General features: G+C 54.7%; 1 protein-coding gene across 1 annotated transcript in view; it reads left to right on the forward strand.

Moving 5' to 3' along the window:
- The window catches only part of KCNIP3 (potassium voltage-gated channel interacting protein 3), a gene marked incomplete at its 5' end in the record, with an annotated part of 73690 nt that extends 59433 nt beyond the window's left edge, over window positions 1–14257 (forward strand). Inside the window, 7 exon segments of the mRNA XM_079110564.1 lie at window positions 5253–5377; window positions 5690–5759; window positions 5981–6051; window positions 10425–10532; window positions 11063–11167; window positions 11628–11690; window positions 12322–14257. Coding sequence (XP_078966690.1) covers window positions 5253–5377; window positions 5690–5759; window positions 5981–6051; window positions 10425–10532; window positions 11063–11167; window positions 11628–11690; window positions 12322–12369 — 590 coding nt within the window. The 3' untranslated portion in view covers window positions 12370–14257.
- Window positions 14258–20133: the final 5876 nt, after the last annotated feature.

The raw sequence follows: 20133 nt of genomic DNA on the forward strand, positions 1-20133 counted from the left end.
TGATGTATTGTTCTCTTTATGCATCCAAGAATTCAGGTTTCTGATATTTTGTCCAAACCTTTTGCACCTGAGTTCATAAGGAGTATCAACTGGGACAGTTCACGTTATCTTTTCCATCTTGGGTGAATGTGGGTAGTTTGTACTTTTTGAGGAATTGGGTTCGTTTTATGAAAGTTGTTGAATTTGTGTGCAAACACTTGTTCATAATATTTTATTTTTATCCTTTCACTATCTTGAAGATCTGTATTTTCCCTATTTTATTGGAATTTTGTGTCTTTTGTCTCTTTTTTATTCTTCCTAGAGTTGCATCAATTTTGTTAATGTTTTCACCTTTGGTTTCCTTGGTAGTCTCTATTTTTAAATTTTTCATTTAGTTGATTTCTCTCTTCTCTTTTCCTGTTACCATCTTTCTGTTTATCTGGTGTTTATTTTCCTCTTCTATTTCTAGTTTCTTAAAGTGGAAGCTTATATTATTTATTTGAAAATTTTCTCCATTTCTAAAATAGGCATGTAATGTTTTACATTTCCCTCAAAGTGCTGAGTTAGCTGCACTCACCAAATCCTGATGTTATCGTTCCATATATATTCAGTTCAAAATATTCCTGTTAGTTTCCTGCAGATGTAGATTTTCATATCATATCATTTTCTTCTATCTCAAAGTGCTTCGTTTAGCATTTCAATGACAACAAATTCTCTATCATTCATTTATCTGAAAATGACTTTATTTCACTCTAAGTTGACCGACATTTTTTTCTTTCAACAATTTAAAAGTTTGTTCCATTGTTTTGGCCTCTGTTGTTTCTCATGAGAAGTCAGCTGTCTTTCTCATTGCAGTTCCGTATGGTTCCCCTCCGTGCTGGCTACTTTATTTATTATTTGTTTATTTATTTTTAGGCTCCAGCAGACTTTATGAACTGAGTGCTCACAATAAATCAATCACTATTCTAAGTTTTCTCCACCTTTAATCTCTTTTAATCCTCACAGAAACCAAATGAAGTTCATCCCGTAAGTCTAGATTGTAATTTTTTTAGGTACAAATATTGAACAATATTTTAAGGGACTCGGAACTGTTGAGAACATTTGTGATTTTAGAACCAAAATTCAAGCATGATCACTGGCTACTTTAAAAATTGCCCTTTTTTGGGCTGGGGATATAGCTCAGCTGGTAGAGTGCTTTCCTTGCATGCACAAATCCCTGGGTTCAATCCCCAGCACCACAAAAAAAAAAAAAAAAAAATTGCCCTTTTTTATCCTTAGTTTTCATCAGTTTAGGCATGATGTTCTTTTGATATGTCTTGCTTAAGTTCCCTGAATTTCTTGGATCTGTAGATTGATATTTTTAACAAATTCAGGGAAACTTTGACCATTATTTCTGCAAATAATTTTTACATCCTACTTTCTCTTTCCTCTGCTCCTGTTTTTGTTTAGTTTTTGTGTATTTTTTATAACACTCTTGTTATGTTACCGACCAGGCTGACTTCAACTCATGATCCTCCTATTCCGGCCTCCCTGGTAGCAGATCACAGGTGTGCACCACCTCACCCAACCAGTTTGCTTCTGGTATCTTAAGTACATACATGGTAGGCTGCTTAATATTGTCATTAAGACTCTTCACGATGTCAGGGTTTTTTCTTTGTCTTCAGTTTGGATAATTCTTATTCACATGTAAGTTTACTGACTTCATCTTCTGTCATGTCCATCCTTTTTTTTTTTTTTTTTACTTCATTTAATTTGTTCTAATTAGTTATATATGACAGTAGAATGCATTTTGACATAAAATACATAAATGGAGTACAACTTCTCATTCTTCTGGTTGTACATGATGTAGAATCACACAGGTCATGTAATCATATATGCACATGGAGTAATAATGTCTGATTCACTCTATTATCCTTTCTACCCCTACGCCCCACTCCCTTCACACTCCTCTGCCTAATCCAAAGTACCTCTATTCTTGCCTAGCACCCCCACTTATTGTGAATTAGCGTCCACATATCAAAGAAAACATTCAGTCTTTGGTTTTGGGGGATTGGCTTATTTTGCTTAGTATGATATTCTCCAGCTCCATCCATTTACCAGCGAATGCCTTAATTTCATTCTTCTTTAAGGCTGAGTAATACTCCACTGGGTATATATACCACATTTTCTTTATCCATTCATCTATTGAAGGGCATCTAGGTTGGTTCCCTTGTCATGTCCATCTTACACTCATCAAATTCATTTTTGTATTAGATTTTTTTGTTCAGATTTTAAACTTCTATTTCACTTATTTTTTATAATGTTATTTTCCTACCAAGATTCCCATCTGTTGCTCTTTTCTTTCCTGTAGTTCTTTCAACATGGAGTAATGGTTGTTATAAAAATCTGGTAATTCCTCTCACTCCTTTACCTTTTGAGTATAATCACGTTTTCCTACTGCTTCTCATGTCTTTTAATTTTTTTCTTATATGTTAAACATTATGAATGTTATGTCCTATGAAATGATATTGTCTAAATTATAATACTTTTTTTGGAACCGGGGATTGAACTCAGTGACACTCAACCACTGAGCCACATCCCCTGCCCTATTTTGTATTTTATTTAGAGACAGGGTCTCACTGAGTTGCTTAGCACCTCACTTTTGCTAAGGCTGGCTTTGAACTCTCCATCCTCCTGCTTCAGCCTCCCGAGCTTCTGGGATTACAGGTGGGCACCGCCGCACCTGGCTTTTGCATTTTGAATTGGATTATTTTATTTCTTTGATCAACACTGTCAAGCACTTTTCTTGAGTTGATTGGCCCTTATATATCTTCTTTTGTGAAGTTCCTTGTCTTTTGCCTATTAAGAAAATGGGAGGAAGTTCATTACATATTCTGGAACTGAGTCCTTTATAATCTGGCGTCTGTGACTTGCCTACTGAGTTTCTCGATGCCTTGATTGGTTTTCCTCTCAGTGTGTTTTCTTTTTCATTGTTTTCTAACCTTATTTTTTTGCGCTCTTTGTTCTACTTACTTTGAATTTACTTTGCTCTGCTTTCTCTAGATTTTAAAGCTTAGCTCTAGAAACCTTGGTATCAGTTTTATACCTATCTTTTTTCCAGTAAAGGAATATAAAACTACACAGTTTCCTGAAGCACAGCTTTAACTTCACCCAGCAAATTTTGACACGTTGTGTTTCCGTGGTCCTTCAATTCAAAGTTCACCTCGCGGTTTTTCTTCTCTGGCCTCTGAGTTAGTTAGAAGTACATTTTTTAATTTCCAAATATTTGAGATATTCTAAATATCTTGTGTTGAACTTAACTTATTACCATTGTGGTCAGAGTCTGTTTTATTTCCCTGCACCTGATGTATCTTGGTGACCACAGAAATGTGCACTTAAAAAAATGTGTATTCTACATTTGTTCTATAAATACCAATTAGGCCAAATTGGTTGATAATAGCTTCTAAATCTTTCATGTCTTTACTTGTGCCATTTGTTGAAAAAAGGATGTTAAAGTCTGCAGTTATGGTTATGGGTGATCTGTTTCTGCTTTCAGCTCTGAATTTTTTTGCTGCAGGTATTTTAGAGCCTGTTACTGGGTGATAACTACTCTATTTCAGATTATTCTGTCTTCTGGTATCATTAGGAAATGCCCGGCTTTCTCTCTTTTCCCACTTGGTCTCTGAATCCGTCTGCGTCTTCATATGAAGGGGACCCTTTTTGTAGATAGCAGAGAGCTGGATTTTGGTTTCTGATCCAGTCTGAAGAGTCTGCCTTTTAATCAAAGGAGACGCCTTATTTTGAACATCCACCCATGTTGCTGTGCGCTCGTGTGATCTCCCTGGCCTGCGTCCTCTGCATTTTGGTCTTGCTGTGACAGACCCCTGAGCTGTCACCAACATCCCCATGACAAGACTGTTGCTGTGAGCTTCCTTTACAGGCCCCCTTGGAGGGGAAGAGCCTCTGTTGGTTTGTCCACGCAGAGTGGAACTGCTGGCTGACAGGGTTGCCGGACTTATCAGCATGTCCATCTGAGGAGGGAAAGCGGTCAGGAAGTGGGGAGAATTCTGGACTCACTCGGACTGAGTGGGTCCGAGGAGCCGAGACCCCCTTCCCAGGCAGAAGGTCTGCCTTCACCAGGGACAGAGGAGGGAAAGCAGGGTCTGGGCCCGTGCAGGCAGCGGGCAGGGGTGCTGGTGGGAACTTGGGGAATTTCTTGTGGTTTGCTTCCTTGGTGAAGTAGGAGGCAGCCTGAGGGTAAAGATGGGGAGGAGGTAGGGAAACCTGAAGAGAAGGAAGACAGGAAATAGTTGCCTTGGAGGCTGGACGCGAGCCTGGGCGGCGCAGCATGGAGCAGGTCTGCACCCGAGCCCAGCACAGCCAGGCATCAGGCCCTGGTCCAACGGGGCGGGAAGCCCCTGAAGAGCGCCCCCTGCAGGGCGCAGCAGGCGCGGGCTCTACGGACCGTCCTGGGCTCCCCGTCTGCACCTGCGAGGGGAAGCGGGTGCTTTGCCTCGGGCTGTCCCTCCCAAGGCAGTGCACAGTGACGTTCCCAGGGTGAACCAATACCCAGCAAGGCGTGGGCCCTGGATGCGCTCTTGTTCACAGCTTTATTTTTTTTATTGTGAAAGCGTTGCCATACCAAAAGAAATCAGGAAACTGTAAAAAAAAGAGAGGGAGGGAGGGAGGGAGGGAGGGAGGGAAGGAAGGAAGGAAGGAAGGAAGGAAGGAAGGAAGGAAGGAAGGAAGGAAGGAAGGAAGGAAGGAAGGAAGGAAGGAAGGAAGGAAGGACCCCCTCCCCAAATAGGAATAACAGCCCTGTGGCAGATGTGGCCAGACTGCAGCATGTGAGTTGCAGCGAGCCTGAGGAGCACCCCCACTCCTAGGCGAGCGGGGAGAGCCTCCAGGAAGGGATGGTCTAAGGAGGGCATCTCGAAGGCCCAGGGTCCCTCTTGCCTACTCTGCTCTTTTTCCTCCAGTCTCCCCTTATCAGTGCCCCTCTAGGACAAGACAGCTCCCACTCCATCCCACTGTGTGAGGGTAGGCACCCTGAGAGGGTAGGCTCCCTGAGGTGAGGCAGGTGGGGACCCAGTCTGTCAGGGAGCAGGGAAACCATTGGGCACAACTCGCCGAGCATGCCTTTCAATCACAGTCCCACCATTTGTTCAGTGCACAGCCTGTGTGACCGTAGGTGGTAATCATGCAAGGAGAGTCCCTCAACCCCCGTTTCAGCTCCTACACTGGCACCTGCCCACACCACATGTCCCTCCCTCCTGGGTCTGTGTCCCTTCCAGATAGCAGTGACAGTGAGCTGGAGCTGTCCACAGTGCGCCACCAGCCAGAGGGGCTGGACCAGCTGCAGGCCCAGACCAAGTTCACCAAGAAGGAGCTGCAGTCACTCTACCGGGGCTTCAAGAACGTGAGTGTCCCCTGTGTGCCGGAGAGGCCCTGTGCCCCCGACAGGCCCTGGAGCCCGGCTGCCCCGCCCAGCACAAGCAGAGGGACCCCAGCCCAGGGAACCTCCTAGAAACTTCTGTAGAGCACAGAAATACTGCAGGGGCGTCCACGGAGCTCAGGTGTTGTGGACAGCGGCCTGGGGACTTGGGCAGGCCGCAGGGTGGGCACTGTGAAGGCCACTGTGCTCCTGGCACAGGGGAGCCAGCCCCGCCAGGGGAGGGCGTGTCCGGCGCGGGCGTGTCTGGCGCGGCGAGCGGGGTGATTCCCATTGCAGGAGTGTCCCACGGGCCTGGTGGACGAGGACACCTTCAAACTCATCTACTCACAGTTCTTCCCTCAGGGAGGTGAGTCCCCGGCCAGGTGGGCGGGGCTGCTCCAGAGCCCCTCCCACCTTTGCTCAGGGAGGGGACCTGCTGCTGGCCTTCGGGAGGCCTGGTGCTGCCTCTGTCCCTTTTGAAGAACTCTTGCCCCAGGCAGAGCTGGGACCCCCTGGTGGGGCGGCCGGGGTGGGGGTGGGCTGCAGGCATCCGATGTCCCCACCCAGCCTCGCCCTCGCTGTCCCCAGATGCCACCACCTACGCGCATTTTCTGTTCAACGCCTTCGATGCCGACGGGAACGGGGCCATCCGCTTTGAGGTAGGTGCCTGCGACCCCTGCCACCCATGGAGAGGGCCAGAGGGTTGGACCTTGCAGTCCAGGTCTCCTGAGTCTTCTCCTTCCAGGAGCTGGCTGCCAGCTCTGCCCTCCAAGAGTGCTGCTCCCAACGGGAGCTGGCAGTGTGAACGTGGGCTTTAAAGGGAGGAGGTTTAACAGCGTCCTGGTGACAGGCGTGGGATGTCATGCTCCTGGCCACTGTGTGAGCAGGCCAGAGACGTCCAGAGAACAGCCCGAGTGGGCCGCAGGCCACCCTCCCAGCTGGAGGCAGGGAGCGAGGCCCAGGGTTCCCCCGGGGCCTTGCCTGCTCTGCCGGGGGCTCCTCCCAGCCTGGCTGGGGATCGGTTGAGAGAAGCCCCATCTGTGGAGCCTGAGCCCCTAAAAATAGCTGCAGGCGAAACGCTGAGACCTCTTCGGAGAGGACAGCCTCGCTGCCAGGAGAGCAGCGATCGATCCGCAGCGCGTCCTCCAGGGCCACGGGCGCCAGCGGCCTGTGGAGAAGCTCGCTCCGCAGGCCCCGCGCCGGGGTGATGCTAACGGATCGTAACACCACCCGGTTTATTTTTACACTGTGTGCTGGCCACACCCGACACAGGGGACGCCTGGGCGGGGGCAGCCCCCGGCCTGGGCCTTGCTCAGTGACCACAGCCCTCACCTGGACTCACAGCGCTCCTGCTTGCTTTCAGTGTCACCCAAAACACCAATGCCACAGCACACAGGGAAAGCCACCGGCAGAAGGAGTGAGTGGGGGGTTCCTGGCCTTCCTCCCGCCCCCGTCTGTGGCCAGTTTCCCCGTGTGGCCTCTCAGAGGCAGCTGGACCTCTGGAGGACGAGCAGAGGAAGGGGGCCCAGAGCCACAGCCCCAGGCTTTGCAGCACAGGTTTTTTTTTGGTTGGTTTTTCTTGTTTGGAAATGAGATGGTGGAACATCTTAGCAGGGCCCTTCTGCATGGGGGATGCTCAGGAAGGTCATGGTCATGCTCCCCCCAGGGAGGTCTGCGGGTCCTTGGAGGTGGTCGGTGGTGGATCTTTGTGGGAAGGGGTCTGTCAATGAGCTGGAGCAGGTGCAGAAGCCGCCCTGCTGGCCACTTCTCACAAGGCCGTCCTTCCCGGTATCTTCTCGAATGTTCCCTGAACATCTCTGCAAATGAAACGAATTCTCCTGGCTTCACATGGATCCCTCCAGGGGCCTCCTGACATCAGCACTCACCTCCAGTGTCCCTCACAGCCTGTCCTTGGCACACCACAGATTGGGATCCCAGAGGCAGAGAAGGATCCTTCCAGGCAGGGGCTGCAGGATCGGATCCAGTGAACACACAGCCCTCCTTACTTCCAGGCTTCCAGAACCTTCCAGGCACCCTTAAAATGGAAATCGAGTCAGTCTATCAGCACTTAGGGTGACCCCAATCCTCTGAGGGTGCTTGGAGACGAGGCACGCACTCCTGACAGTTTACTGGGATAATGAAATATCATAACTCCCTCCCCTCACCAAAGTGAGATCCAAAAAAAGGAAAGAAACCGCAGAGCCAGCAAACCTCAGATGGTCCCCTGCCCGCCTGGGGTCTGGCACCTGCTCCAGTCCCAGCAGGAGGGAGCCTGGGTGGGCCTCCGCGGCATGGAGGCTGCCCTCCCCAGTGAACGTGCCCTCCCCAGTGCTCCGTGTCATCCGGGCCTTCAACTCCGCCGGTTCATCATGCTGGAGAGATCCGACATGTTCAGAACAGCTCTTGACAGTGGGTGCGTCTCAGCACCCAGGATGCAGGCAGGCAGCGAGGTTGGACGCGGCCTTGGCTGAGCTGTGCCTTTGGAGAGTACTGGCCAGCACGTGCCTGGTGGGCGTGGGCACCTTTCTGTTACCACCCCCCCCTGCAGTAAACTGCTTTGCAGGCCATCAGCCAGGCTGGGCATCCCTAGCCATGATGAGTGTTGTTGGTGAGAGCAGCTGGCCACCCCAAGTCACCCTCAGCCCCTGCTGCCTGCCAAGCACCTGCCCTGGGCTCTGCAAGGTGCCCTCGAGTGTACCCGGGGCCTTGCCTGGAGACCTAGGACTGCTGGGCCACCGTGGGAGCCCTGCACCTCCCTGGACATGGCCTCTGGGATAGCGGCAGAGCAGGGGCCCTGCTAGGACAGGCTCCTGGGTGTTGGTGACAAGAGCAAGGAGTTACAGTCAGTGACAGTCACACAAGACACCGTGCCGTGTGGCCAGAGCCTTAGAACAGCGAAGCACGCCAACCTGGGCTGGCCACCCTGGGGGTCCTGTGTGTTCCTCCTGCAGATGAGGCCCGTCAGGTCCTGGCTAGGGACATCGTCACCTCGTGTCTCCTCATTCTGTCACCTCTGTATCAAGTGCTAAGGGGCACAGCTTGGCACATTTCTCAGTTGTTAGCAGCTGGCCATGGGAAAGGGTGGTGCTGGCACCCCCAGGGCCCACCTGAGAACCATGGGGGCCAAGCAGGACCCCACGCTGTGGCCTCTCCCGGCAGAGTCCGTGGGACCGCTGGAGACTTGCGCTGGGAAAGGCCGCCATCAGCCGCGCTGTGCCTGGATGGCCCCTCCTGACCCTCTGGTTCAGATGTGTCTTGGTCCTCTGTGGGGGACGAGCCGTCGGCCCTTCCTGGAACACGCACACCACCCCCCACTCTCCAGCAGGCTGCAGGCCGGCACCAGGTGCACAGCTCCGCTTCACCCAGCGACATGAGTCACCCACAGACTTCCTCGTGGCCACTCTTCTTTCCCAATCTCGGACCTGCTGCCCTCTTCCCTCTTGTTACAAAGCTGGGATCTTCAGAGAAACTGAGGCACTGAGGAGACCCCCTCTTCAAACCCTGACTCTTGCAACTAAGAATCAGACAGATTCCAGACCTGTCGCTCAGAGTGACAGGCATGAGTCTACTGAAGGGACAGGAGAAGGGAAAGGGGACACTCTCAAGGGAGAGAGTGGGCCCTGTCAGAGAGGAGAGGGACAATGTGCCTCTCCTGCACTCCAGTTTTATTGGGGATCCCAGAGAAGTTTCCAGAGAGTCCCACCCAGGGCCACCTCTTGACTTTTGACTGACAGCAGGGTGACATCAGACTTTCAAGTCCCCACTGTTATGGGCAACTCTAGGTCACCTTGGCCCATGCTGACCGGTTCTAACTGGATTCTTAACCATACGTTCTTATAGATCCTATGGTTAGGAGGAACTGCCCTAATCTCCCAGAGTTTCAGAATCTGGTCCCAAAAATACTCCTCCTTCTGGGTAACTTGGGTTCCTCTGATCAGCATTATCTTGGGCCTGCATTTCTCCTGCAGGCAACAGGGGGTTTGCAGAGAGTGTGACATAGCCTGTCCACTGAGGCCAGGCAGGGCTGCAGGTTAACTGCTTCTTGGAAAAGAGAGCATGCCAGTGTGTGGAATACTCTCAACCTCACGTTCCCACCATTCACATCTCTCTGTCCCCTACAAGAGGACCCACCCTCTCCCTTAAGAGTGTCCCCTTTCCCTCTTCCTATCTGTTCAGTAAATTCATGCCTGTTACTCTGCGTGACGTGTCTGGAATCCTTCTGACTTAGTCGCAAGACTCGGGGTTTGAAGAGCGGGTCTTTGCGGTGCCTCAGTTTCTCCAGAAGCCCCAGCTCCATGACACTCTGGTTCTCCCTGGAACCCCTGCAGGCCTGCCATTGGAGGGGACCTGCACAGTCCTCCCTTCTATTTTCCAGCTCTTTGTGGAAGCTCCCACTGGCTCTTCCCGCCTCCTCCTAAGTCTGTCATCTTGCTTTCTTATGTTTAATTCTCAAGAGCTCCTTCTTGTCTCCAGTGTTATCTCTTTTTGTTCAGTAGCGTCCTGTTCTTGTTTTAGGGATACAAGATTTCTAATTTCTGACTCTGGTGGCTTTTGTTAAATTTTTTCTCCTGTGATCATTTTGGCCTTCCAGACTCTTTTCCTCTGTCCCCCTTAGTTTTTTCCTTTTGCAAAACAGGCTTTCTCAGATCCAGAAAATCTGACATTTCAGGGGGAACCAAGTCCTCTGATGCACTGCCCTGTCCCTCCGCGGCTGGCCATCCCCCACCCCCACTCCCCAGGGACAGCCCCTTTCTTTTGAGCGGCCCTCCATGGAGCCCAGCCTTCAGAAGGTGGGGACAGGACGTGTCCTCCACCGGCTGCCATAACGAGTTGGCGTTGCACAGGGAAACCGTGTGTCACATCAGTCATGGCAGCACTGGGCGGGGCACAGGCCTGGCCGGCGAGGCGCACGCGCTCTCTGCCAGTGGAGATGGGGGACGTCCGCCCCGCTTGCACCGAGACCCGCCCTGCCGGAGAGCCGCCCAGTGAACAGGTTTGGGGTGTCACTCCTGCGCCTCCGTCTCCTCCGCAGGACTTCGTGGTCGGACTCTCCATCCTGCTGCGAGGGACGGTGCATGAGAAGCTCAAGTGGGCCTTCAATCTCTATGACATTAACAAGGACGGCTACATCACCAAGGAGGTACGGGCGGGCCTGCGCCCTCCTCTCCTCACCACAGCCGCCTGACGGCTCTTTCCTCCCGTTCTGCTGCTGCCACTGACCTGGTGGCTCTCAGGGGGCAGTCCTCCTGTCCCCCGCCGGTCCTGGACACCTGGGCACAGAGTGCGGCTTCCACCGCACATCTTGATCCAGCCCAATGAGTGTTCTTGGTCATCTGTGCTACAGAGAGGGTCAGGAGGGACATTAGGAGACCTGGCCTCGGTGTGGTCCCTTAAGGCAGAAATGCAAACAGGTCCAAGCTTTTTTTTTTTTAATCTGAAATGGCAAATGACGCCCTCTCTCCAACCTCTCAGAGAGTCAGAAGTCGGTGCTGGGTGACCACAGAGGTTGTGCCCTTCTCTCTCTGTGGCTCTCAGAGCCTCTCCTGCTCATTCACCACCCCCTAGAGATGGCATCTGTCCTTTGAAACGTTAGCCCCCTCTTCTGAGGCCCTGGAAGCCTCCAGGTGCCCCAACAGGCTCACGCCAGCCCTTACTGTCCCCCACTCCCAGGAGATGCTGGCCATCATGAAGTCCATCTACGACATGATGGGCCGCCACACCTACCCCATCCTGCGGGAAGATGCGCCCCTGGAGCACGTGGAGAGGTTTTTCCAGGTGAGCCGCCGTGGGTGGTGGGGCAGCTGACATACCCGCCATGCTCTGGTGCCTGGTGGCAGCACTTCCAGCAGCTCCCGAGGGCCCTGGGAGACAGGCGGCCTTGGGGCCCGTGCAGCAGAAGGAGCCCAGGGCTCGAAACCCTCTCCATCCTGTGCCTGTTGCTCCAGCTGCCCTGGGTGCCTCCAGGGAGGTGAGGCTCAGACGAGCAGGGGAGAACCGGAGGCAGAAGCCCAGGTGGCCCTTCGGGAAGCTGCTGAGCGGGAGTGCCGGGTACCGGGCAGGTCAGCCCCGGGGTGGGAGGTGGCCAGGGAGGACCACGTGACATGTCCAGGGCAGGGGTAGAGGAACACGCTGGGGTGAGGGAGCTCGCCACCCGCCCACCACAGCTCCCTCAGGCTGGGTTAAGGACTGTCCCTGGTCTGGGACAGACTCACCTGGGATACAACTTGGGTTTCAGAAAATGGACCGGAACCAAGATGGAGTGGTGACCATCGACGAGTTCCTGGAGACCTGTCAGAAGGTAGGTGGCGCTGGGGACTGGGTGCCAGGAGGAGGTGGGCCACCCAGGCCCTCGCCTCACCCACGTGCTGGGCCTGCCACGGCTGGGGACCAGGGAGGATGCCATCGGCATCCCAGGGCCCTCCCCATCTCCCGCCTGCTCCTGCCAGCCCACACCCACCTGTGAAGACCCTCCCTTAGCCCTGCCCTCCTCGCACCTGGAATCACAGTGGGCTGATGTGGCCAGCAGGAGGGTGAGCAGCCCAGTGACCCTTGGGACAGGGTCACACTGGGAATGTACCCAGAGCCTTCCCAACACTGCAGCCAGAGCACCCTCAGGGCAGGACGCTGGGCCCCACAGCCTCACACCGCCTCTCTCCCAGAGCAGCTGGCTTCTCGGCTGCCAGCCTGTTCAGGATGGGTAGCCAGGGATGTCTCTGTGGGTCGGTGACCAGGCCCACCTGCAGCCAGGCCTGAGGGCTGCCGACAGGCTGTGCCCGGTCGGCAGGGGTCTCGGCAGCCTTGTGTCTGCTCCTCGGCACCCACGTCGCCCAGCAAGACAGACTAGCTGGCTTGACGCTACCTGGGTGGTGGGGCCTGGGCCCCTCCCCTCGGCCCCACCCCCTGACCGGGTCGCTGCTCTCTCTGCGCAGGATGAGAACATCATGAGCTCCATGCAGCTGTTCGAGAACGTCATCTAGGACGTGTGGTGGGAACCCTGGGTGGCCGTTGCCACTCCTCTCCCAAGAAACCTCAATCCTGCCAGGAGCAGCCTCCGTGACAAACTTTTTTGTAATATATTTGCAAAACGTGAGCAGTGTGCTCCTGAGACACACACACACACACACACACACACACACACAGTTCCTGGGGGCTGGCCGAGGGCAGTGGAGGTCAGGAGGGGCCCAGCCCCCACCAACCTGTGTCCTGGGCCTGTGGGGTGAGGCCACTTCCTCTGGCCACTACCTGGAAGGGGGTTAAGAGCCCAGGGTGGGGGGCAGCATGGTCTCCAGAGCAGAGCCCCCGTGAGCCCCTGAGCCCTCCCCCAACCTCGCCTCCCAGGGGCCTGGCCCCAGGGCTCCTCTGGCCTCCCTAGCTACTCCTCGCCCAAGGACCTGCCTCCCAGGAAGCCTTGCTGCAGGACCCTGGCAGGACCAGCTGGGGGTGGGGGGACCCTAACCAGGGAAGAGATGGCCAGAGGTCAGAGCCACTGCTTCCTAGAAGTGCTTCCCTGGGGTTCTGGGACCCTGTCGCTCCGCCCACCTGGAGGAGCTGGGCTGTGCAGGCCACCCACTGTGAGGCCGGCTTGAGCGGGAGGGGCCTGTCTCCACTCTCGTCCCTTCTGGGAAGCAGCGGGGGCTCTCACCGGGCTTGCCTCTTGGAGGTCAGAGGGGACTGTCTGTCCCCTGCGCCAGGCAGGAGGAGCCTCCCCCGACCCCATTCCTGGCTGCATGGGAACGCAGTGGGTGCCCCAGTCCTCCTGGCACCAGGCTGTTTCTCCCCAAGGTCCTCTCAGGTCCTGGGGGCAACCACAGGGCTCCAGGACTGGCAACCAGGGAGCGGGCATACTGGGAGAGACGGGCAAGGACTTCCCTCCTCTCCTGCGGCCCCTGCCGGGCTGAGCAGCTTGGCTGAGCACCCTCCAGGTCTCCGTGGCCACCCTCACCCCAGCCCTGTACACAAAGCACAAGCACCCGAGGCTCGGCCACCCCCAGGGGAGCCAAGGACGCTGAGTTCTGGGTCCCACAGCCTGGATGAGGGCAGCCCTGGGGATAAGCTCGGGGGTTCCCTCCGTGCCTCCGAGCCCCCGGGGTCCTGAAGCCCATTCCCAGCCCAGATCACCAACATTCAAAAGCACAAACCCAGGGACCTGCTTGGCTGGGCTCTGCCCTGGGGATGGAGGCCCATGTCAGGAGGCTGGAGCCAGCCGTGAGCACCAAGGAGCCCATGGCACGTCAACAGAACCTTCAGAAAGAGAGAGGGGCTGCCCCACCTGCCAGGCCCCCTGAGGGGACCCTGTCCCAGCACACAGGCCCTCCAGGGGACGTTCCCTCATGATACATTCCATCCAACGGCTGCTGCGCCCTCTGCTCAGGCCTGGCTCCAGGAGTCCCTGGGTATCCCAGGAGGCTGGCCCCAGGGTGAGCCGGGACCTCGGAGGAAAGGAGGGGCGGCCGAGGCTTGGGAGCCCTTGGCACCCACATGCAGGTGGGCCGCCCCCTCAGAGTTGCACTGACACCCCATCTCTAATCTGACTGGGGGGTCCCCTTCCCTCCAGGAGGGCATCCGCTTCCCTGGCTCAGGGATTCCCTCCCCCTTCCCCAGCCAGGCCCTTCTAGCTGGTGTTGCTGTGCTTGTAGGGGCCGAGGCCACGGGAGAGGGTGGCCACGGGCCCTCACGCCCTCGCCTCATGGCTGCCCGTCCAGCCAGGAGGGCTCTGTCTCCCACGCTGGGACGCAGGCCGCGGCATGTCTGCATGGCAGAAGCGTCTCCTCGGGCGCGGCCTGGTGGTCCCTGTTCCCAGCGCCCACCCATATTCTGTCCCATATATTTTAATAAAATAAACTTGAGAAAGGAGAGGGACTCTTGCTGGCTTTATCTCGACTCTGAACTTGGCTCTGGGCCCCCGTTTCTGCTGCTTTTAGCCACGTGCAGGCTGTGCTGACGAATGCTGGCAGCTGGCTTAGGGGGAAACACCCTGAAGCTCCCAAGTTCCCCGTGTGACATGGCCAAGGCCGAGTCTGGAAGAGACGGGTGTCCACGGTGGCCCTGGGGACCCTCCAGCAGGAGGCTACACGTGAAGCTGGCAGAGCAGCGTGACTTTATATACATATGTATTTAGGTGACACAATACCTTTATTTTTTCTTTTTATGTGGTGCTGAGGATCGAACCCAGGGCCTCAGGTGTGCTGGGCGAGCGCTCTACCACTGAGCCCCGCCCCAGGCCCCAGAGTAACTTCTTGAGGTGCCAAGTGTGCTTTGTCCCCTGAGTTTTCTTTCCCGGTTCCAAGTCAGTCAGTTCTGGGTGCCCCGTGGCTGGAGGGTGCAGGTCACAGGGCAGAAGGGGGCAGGAGCCCGGAGACACCTTTCCTTTCCTGATGTTCATTTTCCGGAATGTGAACTCTGAGGGTTCCGCCAGGGGACAGGAAAGAAATGAGCCTGCAGGGGAGAGAGGAGGCTGAGCCAGGCCCCCGTGGCAGATCGATGGCCAAATCAATGTCCCTGTTGTTGTTAGAAGCTACTACCTTTGGGGGCGGTTTTGACACATAAGTAGATACTGGAATAACAAATCAGAAAAAAAAATCTTTATGATCATTTTATTAGATGCAGAGAAAGCATGAAAAACACCTCCCTACGCACGAATGATCAAATCAAGACTGGTAGGGACCCTTACTGACCAAGGGTCCCTGGGCACGTGGCACTCACAGCCCTGGGGTCAGGCAGTAGTGTAGGCTGCCTTGACCCAGCCTTGTCCCCAGTGAGGATGGAATGGTGACTCAGCTCTGGCTGACCCCAAAGCAGCAAGCAGGATGGGGGTAGGTTCAGAGTGATGGATGGGATGTGGACATAATATCTGTGACAGACACAGGCTGTCTCTGGTCTCATTTATACACTGCAAACAACACAGAGGAGGGGGACTCCCTCCTGCCCAGGGCGAAACACCCAGCCGTGGCTGAGTACCCAGCTGGAACACGTGCCACGGGCAGGGTGCAGCAGGTGGGCTTGGACCCTTGTAAATGGTCCATCTGGAAAGAAGGACTAGAATGAGGACCGTGGGGCAGCTCTAGGGGACCCTGCATCAGCCCTGAGTGCACAGGGCTGCCAGCAGTTCACAAGCACCCTGTGACGTAGTCATCAAGGGTGGTGGCCCCGAGGCCAGTCCGCTGGAACTCAAACCCCAGTTCACCATGCACCGCCTGTGTGACCCTGGGCTGGATGCACAATCTCTCTGTGCCTCAGTTTCCTCAGCTGTGTGACAGACACATGTACAGAGGGTGTGTTACAGAACCAGGGCTAAATGAGCACAGGTTCAGGTACCAGATTCAGCTCCCACGGAGGAGCTGGGCCACCTGGGTCCCGGACATTTTCTCCCAAGTGCTGCTTCTATGACACTTGTCTGTTCTCTGTCTCGGCCGCTCCAATGTCCTGCGCAGTCTTCCTGCTCCACATGATCCTCTCTCTCTTTGGAGGGTGCACTCCCACTGACCCCAGAGGACCCTGACTGCCCGTCCTGCTGGGCGTGGCTTTCCCTCTTGCCGGGGGGACCATGGACTGGCTGTCCTTGGGACAGGTGTGGGGCCAGGATGCTGCTGCCCCCTCGCACCAACACGGAAGTGCAGGCTGGAAGTGGGTGAGGGATGCCCGGGTGGTGGGGGCAGTGGGGGCGGGGCTGTAGAGGGACCCCTCTCCCCGACCCACCTGAGGATATCGAAGAACTAAGTTTCTGATAATGCATGGGGGGAAATTCCTCAGCACATGCCATGCCACATCTAGGGCATAGGGCCCCTGCTTCCATTCTAGAACCCTCTGGGTTATCTTGAGCATATCAGTTTACTTGACTGAGCCTCGGTCACCTTATTTGTACAGTAGGCAGAAAAACCCTCTGATAGAGCTGGTGCGATAACTCAAGCTGGCCTCCGAGTCAATGAGCACCCTGCCCTCCCAGCCTCTGAAGTTTCTGTGTGCTTCTCCCTTCCTAGAGAAGGGCGGCTCCCCTCAGTAAGCCATCAGAGGAAGGACAGACATTTCGGAGGCGTCTCCAGGTCTTGGAAATAAGTCTGTGACAGTCCTCAGTTTCCACGGTTCTTCCAAAGCCCCTACAGGGACCAGCCAGCTATGGAGGGGCAGTCGATGTCAGTCAGGCCACAGCGGACAACTTGCCATCCACACACCCACCATCCTGCTGCCACCCCTGCATGACCAGGGCCACCAGCCTCAGAGGGCCCAGGAAGTGCTGAGCATCCTGTGGGCGTGGCCGGCCTCCTTCACCCTCCCCACAGCCTATCCGTGGGCCTCTTGCTACCTTGACAGCTCAGGATGGGGACACTGAGGTCCCACGCCCTTCCCCAGTGCTGCCCTGGGCACAGTGTCCCAAAGAAGTGGCCGGTCTGCAGTGGAGAGGATCCCAGGCTTCTGTGCTCCGTGTGCCTGCAGTTGGAGTGCTGTGTCCCCTAGTGACCACCAGGCGGCAGCTGTGCCACACACCTCTGCCTTGCCCTGCAGTCTGGGGTCCCAGGAGGCTGCGTGGAAGGGAAGCTACTTGTCCCTATTTCTGCTTGTCCTCCACCTGCTTCCCCCAAACACTCACGGTGTCAAGTAACAATCAACAAGTGCATCAGAGTACACCAGGCTGGGCGCTGGGGAGAGGGGACGCGGTGACTGTCCTCAGTTTCATTAAACTGGACACACCTGACCGCTCATATGCATGAGTAGGACACACAACTCCTCACACAGAACCAGCCGGGACTTTCCAAGTCCTGAAGAGAGCACGAGAACCCCACTGAGACCTGCACAGGTCCTCATGGGGCCCTGGTGGTGTGTCAGGGACCCCGTGGGTAAGAGCACCCCTGGACTCTGGGTTTCAAACAGCCAAGGGCACCGTTCTCATAGAACTGAACTTGAAAATGATCACCCCTCCCTCGTGCAGGTGATCATTCTGCAGCCTCAGACCCTGGTGTGCTGACCTTTATCTGGTGGCCTGGAGCGATCAGTAACACCAGCTGTCCTTCAAGTTCACGGTGGCCCCGGAGGCTCATAACGCTGCAGAGTTCTTTCCCTCCCTGAGCATCTGGTAGCTGCATGTCTGCTTCTTACGGGCTCCTGCTCCCTCCACGCCAGGCAGAACACCGCACAGTCCCCTCCCGGCCCCTTCCAAGCTCCCAGGTCCCAGCGCTAAACCAAGGGAGGCCCCAGTCTAGGGCACCTGCTAGACACCAGGCAGAGGCTGCACCTGAGACCACAGTGAGCCTGCTACCCTCTCTGGTGGGGAAATTCAAGTCTCGGGACACAGAGGCAAAGAGCGGGATGGAGGCAGTGACCCAGCAATACCGAAGTTACTGTGGGCACAGGATGGGAGACCAAGTTTGCCAGGGAATGATGTGAAGGACCATGAAAACCACAGCAAACCAGCTCTGAGCCAGGGGCTGCGGGGGCTCCGGGAGGAAGCAGGGCTGCCCAGAGTGCCGGGGAGCCCCTGCCACCCGCCACCCAGGGGCCACACTCCACCGAGACCTCCTGCGGAGGACATCCTTGGTCCTGGACAGTGTGGGCATCCTTATTCTTTATGCCCATCAGCCTTTTCCATCCCAGATAAGCCCCCAAGTCCACTGACAGCCCAGAGCAGGTACAGGGCCCTCCCAGCACCCTCACCCACTGGGGTGGGGCAGGGGAGGGGTCAGTAAATGCTGCTGAAGTTCAGAAGGACAGAGGCCACTGCAGTTGGCCAGGAAGCCTGGGCAGGGTTCCCAGGTGAGGCGAGGCCACAGGCCCCAACGGTGCCAGGTCATGGGGCCAGCTCCAGGCTGCCCAGGTCAGTCTCTTTGAACCATCTCCTCTGGTGGGCTCTCTGCACTGTGGGGCGCCCTGGCCTGAGCAGGCTCCTGCAACGCCAGCCTGCCCCTCCTCCTGCCACTTCCCTCTCCCAAGCCCTTCTGGCTGTGTCCCACCCAAAGGCACAACAAGGAGGCCAGGCAGCACTGTTTTCCAGTTTTGTTTTGTTTTGTTTTTTAATCACCAAATACAGTAAAACATCCAGAAATTAAAAATAAGGCCCCACAGAACAGGTCATCAGTTAGTTCCCGACAGAAAACCAAGATTATAAAGTTTTCAAATTCCTCTCTTTGTTGACAAACTCTCCCAGCCTCACGTGCACGTTTCTCCTGGGCAGGCCAAGTGGGGCCCTGGGGGAAGAGACGCTGGTCTCGGACCTGCTTCCTTCCCCACCTCCTTGCTCCTGTGCAACCGCGGAAAGCAGCAAGAAGGAGGCACGTGGGGGCGGGAGGTATCTGCACTCCAGGGTCCACCACTGGCCCGCCCCCTGCCCATTACTTCACTTGTTCATTTTTTCTACAATAGGTACCAGGGAGGGATGACAGAGGGGTGACAGAATAGCAGAATATTTGCAAACCCTTCCCCGATGGAGCCTATACTTCCTTGGAGACAAGACATTAATAAAGTGAATCATACAAAACAGTATAAATTTACAACCAATGTCAAGGCAATGAGATGAGACCTCTGGGCAGGGCATGTGAGGTCAGGAGCTCCCAAGGGGAGCATTTGAGGGAGCCTGAAGGATGAGGAGGAGGAGCAGGTGAGGCACTGTAGGGAGACAGACAGCACTGCCTGGGGCTTGGGGCTGCACCGAAGGGGCCGAAACCCAGAACACTGGGTACTAATGCCAGTGGAATGGGAGAGGTCAGCAGGGCAGAACAATGGGTGGGGTGATACCCACAGGTTTTGCCCTCAGCCTGTGAGTAGCAGGAAACTACCGATAAATTGTCTTAGTCTGTTTTCTGTTGCTATAACACAACACCAGAGACAGGGTAATTTATAAAGAAAGTTTGTTTAAGCTCATGGTTCTGGAGGCTGGGAAGTGCAAGACTGGGCAGCCCTACCTCATGAGGGCCTCTTGCTGTTTCATAACATGGCAGAATTCAAAAGGATAAACAGGCACATGCAGAAGAGAGGCAAGCAAGAGGGGCTGAGCTTATAACAACCCACTCTCACGGTAACTAAACCAGTGCCATGATGATCCCTCTTAGTGACCTCCTCGTTTCTTAAGACCCCACCTCCCAAGACTGCAGCCATGGCAAGTTTCCAAATGAGATTCAGGAGGATCAACCATATTCAAGCCATAACATGGGTATTATGTCAGATTAGTGTTTTGGAAATCCCACCCTGACTGAAACATGGACATCTGATTGGAGGACACTAACGTGGATGCAGGGAAACCAGCGAGGAGGTTGTTCTATTGGTCTATTCAGTCAATGCTGCACGACAATCATTGAACATTATCTCATCTCATAGCACTAGAAGTCGACGTGTCCACCTAGATGACTCCTGTTCAGGCTTCTCACACAATTGCAACTAGATGATGTCAATTAACAGCTAATAAGCTAAGAGAGCTGCAATATGGAAACTCAAGAAAGCACCCAGAGGAGAATCGTCAGAGTCCAGACCTCTGGGATTTTAGAGCTAATCTATACCCACTACTGCACATAACAACTCTCCTATGAAGAGACAGCTGGCTTGCTGCTTGGCTTTGCTGGAGACTGAACATCAAAACATGGGACACCAGGTGATCATCTGACTTGAGCTTCCCAAAACAATCTGGGTGTTGTCAGACCCCACCTTATCATAAAGATGGCCATGTGCAGCAGAAATCTGTCATCAAGTGGAAATGGGAGATAATAAACAGCTCTGGTTGGGGTGGGAGGTACAGTAAAGTCCTAAGAGCAGGTATCTCA

The sequence above is a fragment of the Sciurus vulgaris genome, assembly GCF_902686455.1.
Source record: "Sciurus vulgaris genome assembly, chromosome: 14".
In the NCBI taxonomy this organism is placed as follows: domain Eukaryota; kingdom Metazoa; phylum Chordata; class Mammalia; order Rodentia; family Sciuridae; genus Sciurus; species Sciurus vulgaris.